Raw genomic sequence first — 14,866 nt, 5'->3', positions numbered from 1 at the left:
AATGTTCAGAAGGGAAGCCAAAGGTATATTTTGGGGAGCAGTAAAGAGACACTAGCCTTGGTCTCATGCGTGAACTGGTGAAGAGTAGTGGTATATTTGGGAAAACCATTAGTGCCAAGTTATAGAAAGCTTTGAATTCCAGACAGAAATGTTTTTATTCAGTTATGATAATGGGAAATACTTAATGATTTTTGGTAGGGCAATAAAATTATTTAAATAGTGTTTTTGAAAAAAAGTATTTTGGTGATTCATATGGGTAGATTGGTAAGAAGGAAACCAGAAGCAGTGATATTACTGTGTTTCTTTAAATAAGGTCCTGAAACTAGGGAGAAACTGATAAGGAAAGAGAGGAGAAGATGGATGTGAAAAGCTTAAAGGTTGCCAGTGAAATGTGTGATGGATGGATTCGATGTAAGTGGGTTTAAGAGTGATTTCAGTTAAGAAAAATTTTTTTTTCTGGGCGGTGGTAGCGTGGTTTACAGAAACAGGTAAGCTAGACTGGGAAGCAAGGTGATGAGCTCCTTTCCAGGCAAGTGTAGCAGGGTATGATGACAGCATACTCAAGCGTACAACAAGAAGATGGAAATGAGTAGATGGAGGCTCAGGAGAGAGGTTCAAGTTTGAAATGTAGGAATCAGCAGCAGAGAAATAGTAGTCAAAGTACCATAGTGAGTTCTGCAGTGAGGATTAGAGAACAAATCTACCTCTTGAGAATGTCTCTCATTACTGTGTACACAAACCACAACATTAATCAAGAAGAGATTGCTAGAGAAGTAGGAACCAGGAGGTCTTTACGCTTTAGTACCCTGGAGAGGGGTGTTAAATTCAGAGATAAGAAATTACTCACAGTGATATAGAAATTTTCCTAATGGCCTCTGATTCATTGCTAGTCATGTCTCACTAACTCCATGTAAGTCATTATAAAACACACCACTTTGTCATGAAGGGTATATGCACCATTTGGCTTTGATGTGAAATGAATTATAATGTGTTCTCATCACAATTGTGATTTTATAACTTGTTTCACAAAAATAGAATGTTCTAACCTATACTATTGAGTAAATAATAAATATATACATATCCACAATTCCTTTTCCAAAACTTTGAGGACAGATGTTTTAAAATTCAGAATATTTTAGATTTTGAAGTTAAAAAATATACTATATATTACATAATACCCCACTGGGGTCTTATAATCAAATAGAGTGATTTCTCCAATGGAATGTATTGATATTCACATTCCATGGGATATCTAAAGATTAAGCCTCACATCTTTTCAAGACTGGTTTTTCTGCTAAATGAGTTCAGGTCAGGTTTTACTACCAAATGAATAGCAAAAAACTTGTGGGTTTTGGAGTTATTTGGATTTTGGATTGTTGGATAAAGAGTTATTGACATGCAATAATTTTAGAAAGGGGAAAACTGAAAAAAAAATAAAGGCAGACAGAGAGTTTGGTGTTAGGCAGGGGTGCATGGTAGTGGGACTCCATAGAAGATGGTCAACAAAGACTTTGACCTAAAGTTAGGAAGGAGCAAGCCTTATGGTTACAGAAGGGAATCGCAAGCATAAGGGCTGTGAGATAGGAATGAGCTTGGTTTCTTGGAGGAACATGAAGAAGGTGTGTGGCTGAAGTGGAATAAGTAAGACAAAATGTGATAGGAGATTGGTTAAGATATGTAGTCAGACAAGGAGCATGGGCCAGACCATCGTGAGGACTTCTCAGCCATGTCTTTATTTTCAGTGTAATGGGAAGCCATTGGAAAGCTTTCAGCTGGCACTGGTGTGGTGTGATTTATATTTTTAAAAATCCATCTGGCTACAGGATATCAACAAGATAGTAGGGGAATAGAGAAAGTTTTAAGAGGCTATTGTGGAGATCCAGGAGAGAGTATGGCAGCTTGTACCAGTATGGTCATGGTGAACAAATGGATAAGTAGCCCGCTTCTAACCACATCTGATGATGGAGCCTTCAGAACTTGATTTTTTGTATTTGAGATATAAGAGAAAGAGGACCATCAAGAATAATTCTAAAGTATGGATAGTGGTATGAATATATGAAAAGTAGTACCATTTACCAAACAGGGGAAGACAAAGAATGGCAAGGAAATGGGAGTCAAAAACCAGGAATTCTTTTTGGATAGATTAAGATTCAGATAATTATTAAGCATAGTTATAGCCACAGGAATACATGAAATATAATAGGGGCTACTATTTATTGAGTGATTAGAATGTGCTATGTCCTCTTCTAAGTTCTTTAAGTTTCTTAACTCGTTAGATCTTCACAACAATTCTACAAACTATCTACTGATTTTATTCACACTTTACAGATTAAGGAACTAAAACACAGAGAATACAAGTAATCTACCCAAAATTGCACAGATTTTAAACATCTGAGCCAGCAGTTTTAAAACTGAGTCTAAAGTTTTCCCTTCTTTAGAAGTAAGATGGACTTTATAAAAGATGTCTGAGTTTTTAAACGTGAAAAGGTATTCAATTTGTGCAAATTAAGGGATCCTTTGTGTTCTTATTTTATTCATCGGTAAGCTTTCCCCTCCCAACTTCTCCTATACAATGCCATATGCATAATAGGTATTTGGTTAATTTTTTAAGAATATTTTAAATAAATGAATGAGAATAATCATGACAATGTTGAAGTAATCTTTGTGCACATCTCCGTAGTATTTCCCTATTAATGGATTGCATTTTTTAAAATGATTTCAGATTGGGTTGAATTTAGTCCATATGAGATTGGCATGGCTAAATATGGTACTTTTATGGCTCCTGACTTATTTGGAAGTAAATTTTTTATGGGAACAGTTGTAAAGAAATATGAAGAAAACCCCTTGCATTTCTTAATGGGTAAGTGATAAAAATCTACCATAAGTTTGTTTGACTGTTTTAAATCCTGGTGCATTCTAAGTTATTCTCTGTTTTTGCTTTATTTTAGGTGTCTGGGGGAGTGCCTTTTCTATATTGTTCAACAGAGTCTTGGGAGTTTCTGGCTCACAAAGTAAAGGTTCCACAATGGAAGAAGAACTAGGTATTGTAAAAACATGCTTACATTGATAATAATTACACTATATTGGTAAATTTCATTAACACATATGTTGAGAGAAAATTAAATCATCATAAAGATTGTAATTGTTCTAAAGTAGGCTAGGCTAAGCTGTGGTGGTCAGTAGATTAGATATATTCAATGCATGTGCATCTTGCAAAATTTTCAATTTACAGTGGGTTTATTGGGACATAACCCCATTGTAATTTGAGGAAGATCTGTACTCCTTTTATCAGTAAGGGTAGCTTTTTGAAGATTAGATTCAACAACGATTGAACGCAGTGTAACACTTAAATTCATGCTTGCCAGTTCATTTACCTCTTAAATACTACCTCACTTCTCACAGCTTATTCATACCAAAAAAGATGGAAAAAATGTTTCTAATCACATCTAATAAATTAACACCAATGATTTTCTTTAAATCTAACTCACTACCCCACAATAAATTAAAAATTATATTTACAAAGCTTGAAAAAGTAGATGAACTCAATTGAGGACCAGCAGTATTCATTTGTTATAATATTTATACCATAGAAACACATGTTTTCTTTAATGAATAAATTTGATTTAAAGTAAACGAAACAAAACATGCATTCAATATCTCCTAAATGTCTTGCCATCTGTAGCTCAATCAACACTAAATTTTTTATGGCTATTTTGACTGGCGGTGGGATGGAGCAGGGAGATGCTAAATTTGAATTTGGGGCCAGCCTAGCTAAGGCTGGGGAGAAGGGTCCTATAGATTATCAGCATACTACCTACCTACTACCTCTTCTCTGTGTGTGAAGTATCACACATTTATTTGAGGACAGACTTAACAGAACAGCATAAATGACTTTCTCAACAACCAATTTATCTGAAGAATACTTGCATGTAAAAAACTTACTGTAGGATTTTTCTGACAAGCCATCCTTAGTTATTGCAGACAGACAGTTTATTTAATTAAGCTTTATATGCAAAACAAAAATATAATTGTACTTTAATTAATGCACTACAAATTGGCTTACAAGTAGTATGATCACTCTTCCTGTGAGAATTGATTTTAGATATGTGATATTTATATTAAGTGCAGTAACTTGCTATAGTCCTTAATTTTTGGGGGTAGTTCTTAGTAAATAATGGAGAAGTAATCTTATGATTGCAATAGAGCCAAAGATTTTAATATAAAAATAAAAACAACCAAAAAGACACTTTGTCCTTGAACTTGCTCCTGTCCTCCGAGCATCACTCAGTGAATAAGCAGCCAAGGTTGGTGGAACTTTTGAGTGTTCTCTGACCTTAACTACAGAGCCACATGCTCTTTTTTTTTTTTTTTTTAACATCTTTATTGAAGTATAATTGCCTTACAATGGTGTGTTAGCTTCTGCTTTATAACAAAGTGAATCAGTTATACATATACAATATGTTCCCATTTCTCTTCCCTCTTGCATCTCCCTCCCTCCCACCCTCCCCATCCCATCCCTCTAGGTGGTCACAAAGCACCGAGCTGATCTCCCTGTGCTATGCGGCTGCTTCCCACTAGTTATCTATTTTACATTTGGTAGTGTATGTATGTCCATGACACTCTCTTACCCTGTCACATCTCACCCCACCCCCTCCCCATATCCTCAAGTCCATTCTCTAGTAGGTCTGTGTCTTTATTCCCGTCCGAGCCACATGCTCTTAAGGGTAACTGAAAGGCAAAGTGCGTAATGCTGAAAAGCTCTGACTTGATTTATTTGAATGAACATTATATCCCAGATGAATAACCTGTTCTCAACTCTAACTTTGTGGGAATAACTAACTCTCCTCTAAGATGTGAAGAGTTCAGAAAAAAAGAAGAGAAAAAGAACAGAAGTACCACCTCTTATGAGGCTTGCTTCTCTGTTTTCTTCTATGTTAAATAATCCAGATAAACCCAGGGTTTGCTGCTTTTTCCTTCTAAGGCAGGAAGAGAATAGGACTGAAATAACACATCTGAAGGTGGATGAGACAATGGCTGACGGCCAAGGAAAAGGAGAATGTTTATACTCAATAGTCTTGAATATTCTTTGTTGTGAGACACCCCCTTTGAGACCAGTGGTTTGGCAGCTTATTTACTTTCTCTGTGTGTCAGACTTAAGGGGAATATTGTGTCCTTGAGAACCACCGGCCAGCAGGATGCGTGTTACCTCAGATTAGGTAAGGGTTTCCAGAAATGAGACCAGAGTGGTGACTGAGGGGAATCTGAGGACTCCTGGTGACCCTTTCATCCACTGGCCGACTAAAGTCTACCTCTTAAAGTGGTGTTCAAAGGTGGTTTTTGTTTTGTTTTCCTCTCTTTCAAAGAAACACTTTAAGGTAAATTGGAGCATAATATGGGGAAACCAAATGTTATACTTATATTTCTCTCAGTTTAAAAGCCCAAAGGGCTCTCTATTACTGAAAGTTATCAATTTGGAGTCAGTTTCTTAGGATTAAAAAAAAAAATTCTATTGACTAACAGAAGGAAAAAAAAATCACTCTACAGATAAAGATTTCATGTACATGTCCAAAAACTGTTTGATTTTTCTACAAATGTCGATTATAAAATGGTTTGTGTGCTCCATAATTTGAGTGCTTCTTACTTGAAAAAAGACAACAAGTTATGCTAGATTTTATTCTTGTTTTTGTTTTACGGATTTATGGTTTCTATTTTAGTTTTTATAACTGCTCTCTTAATATGTTCCGAGGAAGCATAAACTGATACCAAAACAGACATTTCAAAGGACAATATTCAGTATTATTAAAATCAAAAGATATATTAGTAGCTTCATTCATTTTGATGAAACAATTTTGTGGCCCCCTTGTAAATTTTGGCTTTACCCTGTATTGACCTTCATAAACATCATTTCAACATATTTAATTGAAGAAAAAATTTTTTGATATAATAAGAATTATATAATCAAGTTATTCTTTCTGTCAGAATTAAGATAAACAAAAAAAATTCTCCCCTTTAAAATCATGTATGGATAATTCTAAACTAATTTTTCATATCCTGGGAAATTTTGCTTTCAAATGAGAAATTTGAAAATACTAGTAAAGCTAAGACATTTAGATTTACTAAATTGATCTAGATTTATACCAGTAAATCTAATAGACCTCACTGTGGTTTTGCTGCGATTACTTCCTTACAGTAAATTTCATTGTGAGTCTTGACACCTGAGATTCTTCAATTGTTTCGTTTTCTTTCTGCAGAAAATATTACAGCAAAGCATATTGTGAGTAATGATAGCTCGGATAGTGATGATGAATCACAAGAACCCAAAGGTAAGAGAGCTGGAACCTCCTCTGGCAGAAGTGGATTAAGAAAGGACATGAATGTTTTGTCTGATTTTCTCACTCAAGATGCTAATGGTAGTCTCTGCTTAAGGCATTGAGTTATAGAATGGTAGCTTTCAATTCAGAGCAAGAATTAATGCCATATATGTAATAAAATATGCAACACAAGTATCCCTTATTTCATTTCTTTTAAATACCTCAAAAATATTATCAGTTGAACAGAGAACAAACTGAGATGGTAGAAATACCAAATTCTGTGTCAAGTCTGATTAGAGCACCAGGCTTCTCAACATGGAAATTGTGATTTGGGAACATTTTACATGGCTTTAATAACTAAAATTTAATCTTTTAAAATCTTATTATTAAGTAACCTGTAGAAAATGATGTTCTCACTCCATTCCTGAGCCTTATCCCGTTGCCAACATTTTATCTCTCAGGAAGGGATCAGTGATGAAGTGGAGTAGAATTATTGAGAAATTTTTGTTTTGTATATTACTTTGTAGTACAAGTGAGTACTTTTACACCTTAACAAGGCGGTTTTTAGCTTTGTGTGGATCCCGATAGTCAATGGGGAGTCGGGAAGAGATAAGGCAAGGATCACGGATATTTGTTGCAATTGTTATGTGGTAAAATGGAATGATTTTACATTTTGACACAGCCATTGGTACAAATGTTCCTAATAGCTCAAAAGCCAAAACAAATAAACAAAAAACAAAGAGAAGCTTTTATAACAACTGGGTGAACATGTCCTGTTATAGTTTGAATACAATCATCTAGATTTTAAAAGATATTAAATGCTTTCTTGTCCAAAACCTAAAGAACTCCACCAGCCAAGGTATAGATATTGGAAGAGCCTGTTTAATCTTTGCTGAATCAACACTAAAATTAAAGTTCTCTTTTCATAGCTGGGCTGTTATTTTTCAGTTGTTCCGGTCTTTTTTTTTTTTATTTTGAATTTCTTTTTAATGAAGGGAGATAGTACAAAGGGGATAAATAGCATATGCCTAGCATTTCTAGAATTAATTATGTATTGATTTGGGGACTATCAAGTAGATGTAATAATGGTTTATCAATTATTAAGTAAATTGCCAAAATGATCAGTACATTTGATCACCTCTGCAGTACTAGCTTGTTATCTTAAGGCTGAGAAGTTCAAGGACCCTCTGAATATGGCTGTTTTTGTTTTAGTGCCAGCCTACATTGGAGAATGATATTTAGGATGTTTCTGAGGATTTCTTATTAGCTCTTAATATTCATTTTTTTAAAATAGCCTTTATTTATTAGAGTAGTTTTAGACTCACAGCAAAATTGAGCAAAAAGTACAGAGTTCCCATATATTTCCTGCACCCACATATAGCCTTCACCACTTTCAGCATCTTATACCAGAGTGGTACATTTATTACAATCAATGAACCTGTACTGACACATCGTTATCACCCAAAGTCCAAGCTTTAGGATTCATTCTTGGTGTTGTATATTCTACAGGTCTTCACAAATGTATAATGACATGTATCTACCTTTATAGTATCATACAGAGTACTTTCCCTGCCCTAAAATCTTCTGTGCTCTATTTATCCCTCTGCTTCCCACCCCCAGCCCCTGGCAACCACTGATTTTCTTACTGTCTCCATCATTTTGCCTTTCTAGAATGTTATATAGTTGGAATCATACAGTGTGTAGCCTTTTCAGATTGGCTTCTTTCACTTAGTAATATGCATTTAAGTTTCCTCCATGTCTTTTCATGGCTTGATAGCTCATTTCTTTTTAGCACTGAATAACATTTCATTGTCTGGATATACCATAGTTTATCTGGTTACCTGCTGAAGAATATCTTGGTGGCTTTCAAATTTTGGCAGTTATGAATAATGCTGCTATAAACATCCATGTTCAGATTTTTGTCTGGATATGTTTTCAACTCCTTTGGGTAAAAAATCAAGAAGCATGATTTCTGTATCATGTGATAACAAAGTTTTGTAAGAAACTTCCAAACTGTCTTGCAAAGTAATTGTTCCATTTTGTGTTTCCACCAGCAATGTATGAGAGTTCCTGTTGCTCCACATCCTCACCAGCATTCGGTGCTGTCAGTGTTTTGGATTTTGACATTTCTAATAGCTGTGTAGTGTCATCTTGGTGTTTTAATCTGCATTTCCTTGATGACATGTGACATGGAACATCTTTTCATATACTTACTTGCCATCTATATGTCTTCTTTGGTGAGGTGACTACTAAGGTCTTTTGCCCATTTTTAAATTGAGATGTTTGTTTTCTTATTGATGAGTTTTAAAAGTTCTTTGTATATTTTGGGTAACAGTCCATTATCAGATGTGTCTTTTTTTTTTTTTCAGTTTTGGGGAGGATGAGCAGTTAACAGTTTAGTTAAACAATGTTTTACTTTGAATAGAATTCTTTTTTTTAATTGTCTTTTTTTTTTTTTAATTGAAGGGTTAATCGATTCTCTTTTTTTTTTGGCCACCCCACACGGCTTGTGGGATCTCAGTTCCTTGACCAGGGATTGAACACGGGCCATGGCAGTGAAAGCCCGGAATCCTAACTACTAGGCCACCAGGGATCTCCCCAGATGTGTCTTTTGCAAATATTTTCTCCCAGTCTGTGGCTTGTCTTCTCCTTCTCTTGATGCCCCTTCATTTTTAGTCACGTGATTTTGAGCAAGGTCTTTAGGCATTTTCAACTTTAGTTTTTTCAAATCTGTGCTGGCGTCATTTTACCTGCGCTCACAGAATTGCTGTAATCATCAAATTAGCAAGTGCATACAAAGGGTTTTAAGTTGTAAAGGGCTAATAAATAGAAATTAACTATTAGAATTATAGCTAATAAGCAATACATATGATTTATCTGTTGACTTTTGGGTTCGTCCCACAAATGATGCCATTTCCAAATACATCATAAGGAAAGTAGATCCACTGCTGGTATAGAAGTGGGATAAATTTAATAATAATAATAATAACAACAACAGTGATGATGAAGAAGAAGAAGAAAAAGAGGAGGGAGCTCCAAACCTTTGGAAAATGATTGAGTGTCTTATTCATATCCTGTGTAACTAAGATATAAATCATTCATTTTAGAGCCTGATTCATTCTATTGAAAGATTTTCTTTGTTATACTTGGCATTAGAAAAATGTGGGAGTAGAAAAGACTGTATATTTATTTTTTCATGACTAGGCAGTCATCTGCATTGTTTATTGAGAGAAAGATCCCTCCATTTACTGAGTTCAGTTAAGTTAATCTTTTGAAGATAAAAATCAATATTTATTATGGTCTTATGTATGTTTAGTTACCATTTATTGAAAATTATGAAGTTTGAACATAGATTCTTTTTTTCTTCTCTCAACACACACACACACATACACATATAGATTTATATATGCATATATATTTATATCCAGGGTTCCCAGAAATCTGAACAGAAGGGATTTAGGTAGGGGAGATTGTACTCTACCATACAGTGTTCTTAGATTTGAGTTATGAATGAATAATATTGATGATGAGGATTATGACACTGCTGCTATTACAACTATTTCTACTACCAACTAGTGTTTATTGAGAATTTAACGTGGGCTTAAATTTTTCTAAGAAATTTACATGAATGCATTAACTTAGTTTATCCTCACAACAACCCTATGAGGTTTTCTGATGAGGAAATGAAGACTGAGAAGGGTCAACTAACTAGTAAACAGTGGAGAGAAGATTGGAATCAGGGTAGTCTGGTTCTGGAGCCACTGCTCTAAATAACTACACAATATGGCTTCCCAGTAGTAGTGATGAGTGCATAGATTTTAAGGAAAAATCATTGAAAATGGCTTCTTTTGGAAGATTCCTGAATTTTAACACATTTTAAAACATATGTTTAATTTACAGACTTTTAAACCCCAAACTTTATAAGCAAGAATGAAATGACAGTTCAGAGGGCAAATATATGTTGAATCCTTCAGTTGTCTGCTCTCAGTCTGCATGATTTCTGGACGTTTATTAAACAGGACAGGGAAGGAAACTTGGGAAAGGAAGGGGATTAGCTACTGTGGATATTCCCTCTGTGTGTATGTGTGTGTATGTGTGTATGTGTGTGTGTGTATGTGTGTGTAGCCAGGGAAAAGAAAGAAAAGAATTGGGGAAAGGGAAAAACAGAAGTTTCTCTGGAAATTAAAGAATAGGCCAAGCAACACTGCCGAGAATACAGCCTTTAGACTGACTACCGGTAAACAGTACAGTAAAAATAAGTTAAGAACAAAAATGATTAACGGAAATATTTACTATAATTTACACAAATGTTTATTGAATCAAAAGCTGTAGAGCTTCATCATTAATGTTAACATTCCATCGCCCAAAGATCTTTTTCGTTATTATGGATTTTCGGAATCTGCATAATGATCTTTTCTTTCTCCTTAGGCACTGAAAATGAAGAAGCAGAAAGAGAATATCAAAATGATAATCAAGCAAGTTGGGTCCAACGTATGATAATGGCCTTGGTGAGTGACTCAGCTTTGTTTAATACCAGAGAAGGACGAGCTGGGAAGGTGCACAACTTCATGCTGGGCTTGAATCTCAATACATCCTATCCGATGTCTCCTTTGAGAAACTTTACCACCCAGGAGTCCTTGGAGGAAGATGAATTGGATGCAGCTGTAGCAGGTAAGTACACAAAATGTAATCCATGGACGCTAATTCAGGAGATCTTTCTTCCTTCTCTGGGGAGGAGCATTTTAATTATTAATAGTAATTAATTTACAATCAAATTTTAAAACATGCATTTAATGTATGAAGGGCTCTGAGTTGTTTTTTTGGAAGAAAAAATACATTGGGCAGGAAGTGGCATCGTCATGTCAGCATAAACAGTTTTCATTGAAATATTGAGGGGGACTTTGCTCCTCTCTATATTGGTCAAGGTTCACTCACAACAAACAGGAAACCCTCTCCCTTGTTTAAGCAAAAGAGGTTTAAAGTAGGTGCTTACAAAATTGTTCCAGGGCTTGGAGGAGCAAGCTCCAGGCTGAGCATCTCGGAATGACTCCAGAAACACTTCAGGATCACCCCCACAAACGCTCCCCACAACGGTGCTTGGCAGTAGAAATAGCAGAAACATAGCCTCTGTCTCATTTCCTCCTTCAAATCTCACGTGGGTGTTTCTCCTTGGCAGAGGATAGGTCTCAGCAGATCCAGAGCTGGGAGGGAATCTGGTACACGTGGTCCTCAGCCTATGTCTCCAGTGCAGAGCAGTAATGTGTGCCCCCTAGGGGTGTGAGTGGAGTTGAGTTTGCCCATCTGCAGTGTCCCTCAGGCTACTGAATCTGTCCTTCCAGTTCTCTGAAAGGTTAGGTAACTTTCTTAAGGCCACTTAAGAACCTCATAAGAACCCACTCACTTTCAGGTTTGTCACTTAACCAAACTCCAAAGAATACTTGCCTTGATTCTTCGGTTCCATGCATGTTCCAAATTAAAAGGTAAATTTGTCTTGGTGACTAATCACTACATAATTATCTTTCTTATAATGCTCCTGGCATCTTACATTTTTTCTACTTCTTCATACCATCTTTTTCCCCTTAACTGCCCAAATGTCATTTCTCAATCATTTCTACCTAAGAACATTGACAGGAGGCTATGAGAATGTAAATGGAAATTTTTCCAAAAAACTTTCTACTACTGTTTAAGGATTCTACCTATAAAAATTAGACATGGCTTTAGATCTTATTATTGTTTAGGTAATGCTGTTTCTGTTTGTTGCTTGAGCTTAAGGGAAATTGCAGAAGCAAAAGTTACCCCTGTTTTTTAAACAAGAGGAGTAGAAACTCACTATATTTTGCATTATGTTTGTGGCATCAAAGTCTAGGACATGATTATATACCTGCAATGCAAACCCTTTCACATGAACTATAATAAAAGTCTATTTGTGATAAAGTCAGTGTCTCTTTTTAAATTCATCCAAAATAAAAACACTTGACCATACCATCAGTGATGTTATTTTTTTGTGTGTTACTTATGATTTAACTTATTGCTATTACAATACCAATTAAATGTATCTTCTTTAGAAACAGGCTTTATGGATGAATTATGATGGGCTTAAACAAACAAACAAACCAACAAAAAAACTCAGCCTCATAGAGCATTTAGGACTAGAAAGAACCGTTAGTTATTTTACTCCATAGAAAAGGAAGATCAAAGAAGATAGCATCATGTTTACCTAGAATTGCTCAGCTGAGCTAGAATTGGGACACTTGAACAGGCTTCTTGACATTGCTCAGAAGCCTTTCCCTTCCGCTCATTCTCTTCCTCATAGCCCTTGGTTTTATTAGTCATCGTCTTGCTGATGTAAAAATGGAAGTTTCCTTGTGTGTACTTATTACGTCTGTTTTATGTTATTACTTTAATCACAATACCAAGCATAGCTCCTTCTGTGGTTTGCACAGCACAAGTCCTGCACTCGACATTTTAACAGCTTCCTGGTGGTTTTGCAATAGTTTATGTAGATTTGGAAGTGTTAGCGTTGCTCGGAAAAATACAGTGCTCAGTTAAATTTGAATTTCAATTTATATATATATATATATATATAGAGAGAGAGAGAGAGAGAGAGAGAGAGAGAGAGAGAGAGAGAATATAAGTATGCCCCTTATAACATTTGGGACATCCTTGTATAAAAATTGTTTGCTGTTTATCTGAAATTTAAACTTAACTGGGCATCCTACGTTTTTATTAGATATATTTGGTACCCTTAGGAAGCCTGCCTCTTTCATTATTCTCACCATATGTCAGATTGTTCTTCATTTTCATCTTTCTTCTTTCCTTTGTTCGTTCTTGCATTGCCACAGTATTTACAGAGCTCCTTCAGTGTGCATGGCACTAGGGATCCAGCTGTCAACAAGACATGCAGTCCTTGCCCTCATGAAGATTAAAATCATTTCATGACCCTTCCTTGAAAATTTGATTCTTGGAGGGACTTATATACTTTATTTAACAATGATAGAAAAGTACGGTAAAACTAAAAGCCAGCAACCCTGATCCTGATGCGATTGTAGGTCCGCGAGGATGCATGATCTTCATTTGCCGTCCCTCTAGTGCTTGGAGGATAATAGTTGTGCATCACCTTATCTGACTTCTTTATTCGGTGCCTTTTGAAAAAAGAGTCAGGGACAGTTTTCATAAAATGACATGAAGAGATAGAAAATATTAATCATCCTAAAATATGATATTACACAGGTTGAATATTTCTTTTGTTGAGATATATTGAAATGTTCTAACCTAAAATTGTTTTAGATTAATGAGCTTCAGAAGGAACTTTAAATATTATTTCTCAGTGTGTATCTCATTAAATTACACTTCAGTCACTTTATATTTATCTGATTGAAAAAATGTATACAGCATGTTGACTTTAGTCAAAAATCCAGTTCAGTGAGTGACAAGTTCATTCAAGTTTGTTGCTTATGAACCAACATTGCTAAAAATGACTGCATTTTAGACTGAATATACTGAATTGATTAGTGCTTTTTCAGACAAAGCCCTTACCAAAATAGACCCTTTTTATCTCCCTCTGGTTATTTCCAAATTTTAGAATAAAACTATATGTTTGAAATGAAAAGTTAAAAGATTTATCATAAAATATTATCAACGTTGTTCATAAAATCGTCATTAAAACTTTTATTTATTATACAGTTAAAATACCACAATTAAAACATTAATTAAGGTTATTTCTCTTTTATTTTTAGAGATTTTTTAAAATCTTATCTAGTATTATGTTGGGAAAAATCTTACATTTAGTTCACTATTTTGTTTATATGGATTTTGTTTATACAGATTAAAATTCGAGCATTTAGAATAATCTCTCAACCTAAAATGAGAAAAAGTTAGTGTATTACTTTTATGCTTATTGCTTCACCTTGCAGACCATCTTTTGAAAACAAGAGAAATAAGATGAAAAAATTCCCCTCATTTGTTTACTTCAAAATAGTTGTATACCTGTGGAAACTAATTTTAGAGAAGCTGCTCACTAGTTACATGACTTCTTTCCTGTTTACTTTTGTGTTTATATTATTTACTGTGACATACACCATCTGGAATAAGAAATCAAGACATGAGTTCATTTAGGACAGAGTTCAAAACACAAACATCCAAATATTTGTACATTATAAATTGAATCTGTGTGATGTATTTGTAAAACAACCACTGTAAAATTCCACAGCTGAACTGTTAAGGAAATGGTTCATAATTATAAAACAGAGATTGTTTCCGTACCTATCAAAGAACCTGATTAACTCATTCACAGGTTGGGAAACCATGTAAACTTTAATTTACGGGAGGATGTTCTTTCATAGGGGCATTCATCAAACTTTCTATGACGTTTTAGTAGATATTAATAAATAGGGTTCAAGTTCAAATAAATTTGGAAAAACTAACAACTCCATCCCCCCCTTCACAATGCCATGGGATACCCTAATGAGTTTGAGAAATCCTACTTAAAGATGCCTCAAGTATAGTACTTTAAAAGCAGCTTCACTTGCATTTGAATCCCAACTGTGTCATTTATT

At 35.0% G+C, this 14,866-nt stretch overlaps 1 protein-coding gene across 5 annotated transcripts in view; it reads left to right on the top strand.

Annotated features, from left to right (window-relative positions):
• PLA2G4A (phospholipase A2 group IVA) overlaps positions 1 to 14,866 on the top strand; it is a 157,376-nt gene that overhangs the window by 116,040 nt on the left and 26,470 nt on the right. For 4 of the 5 annotated variants that reach the window (XM_082472963.1, XM_082472964.1, XM_082472965.1 and 1 more), the window contains 4 exons: positions 2,723 to 2,860; positions 2,949 to 3,041; positions 6,252 to 6,323; positions 10,740 to 10,982. In XM_082472963.1, the coding sequence (XP_082329089.1) occupies positions 2,723 to 2,860; positions 2,949 to 3,041; positions 6,252 to 6,323; positions 10,740 to 10,982 (546 nt within the window). The remainder of the gene's footprint in view (positions 1 to 2,722; positions 2,861 to 2,948; positions 3,042 to 6,251; positions 6,324 to 10,739; positions 10,983 to 14,866) is intronic. The other variant, XM_082472967.1, reaches the window with a different exon arrangement.

Source organism: Balaenoptera physalus (assembly GCF_965194825.1).
Source record: "Balaenoptera physalus genome assembly, chromosome: 1".
NCBI classification, from domain to species: Eukaryota; Metazoa; Chordata; class Mammalia; order Artiodactyla; family Balaenopteridae; genus Balaenoptera; species Balaenoptera physalus.
Note: the sequence above shows the minus strand (reverse complement) of the source record. Positions and strands in the feature narration are given on the sequence as shown.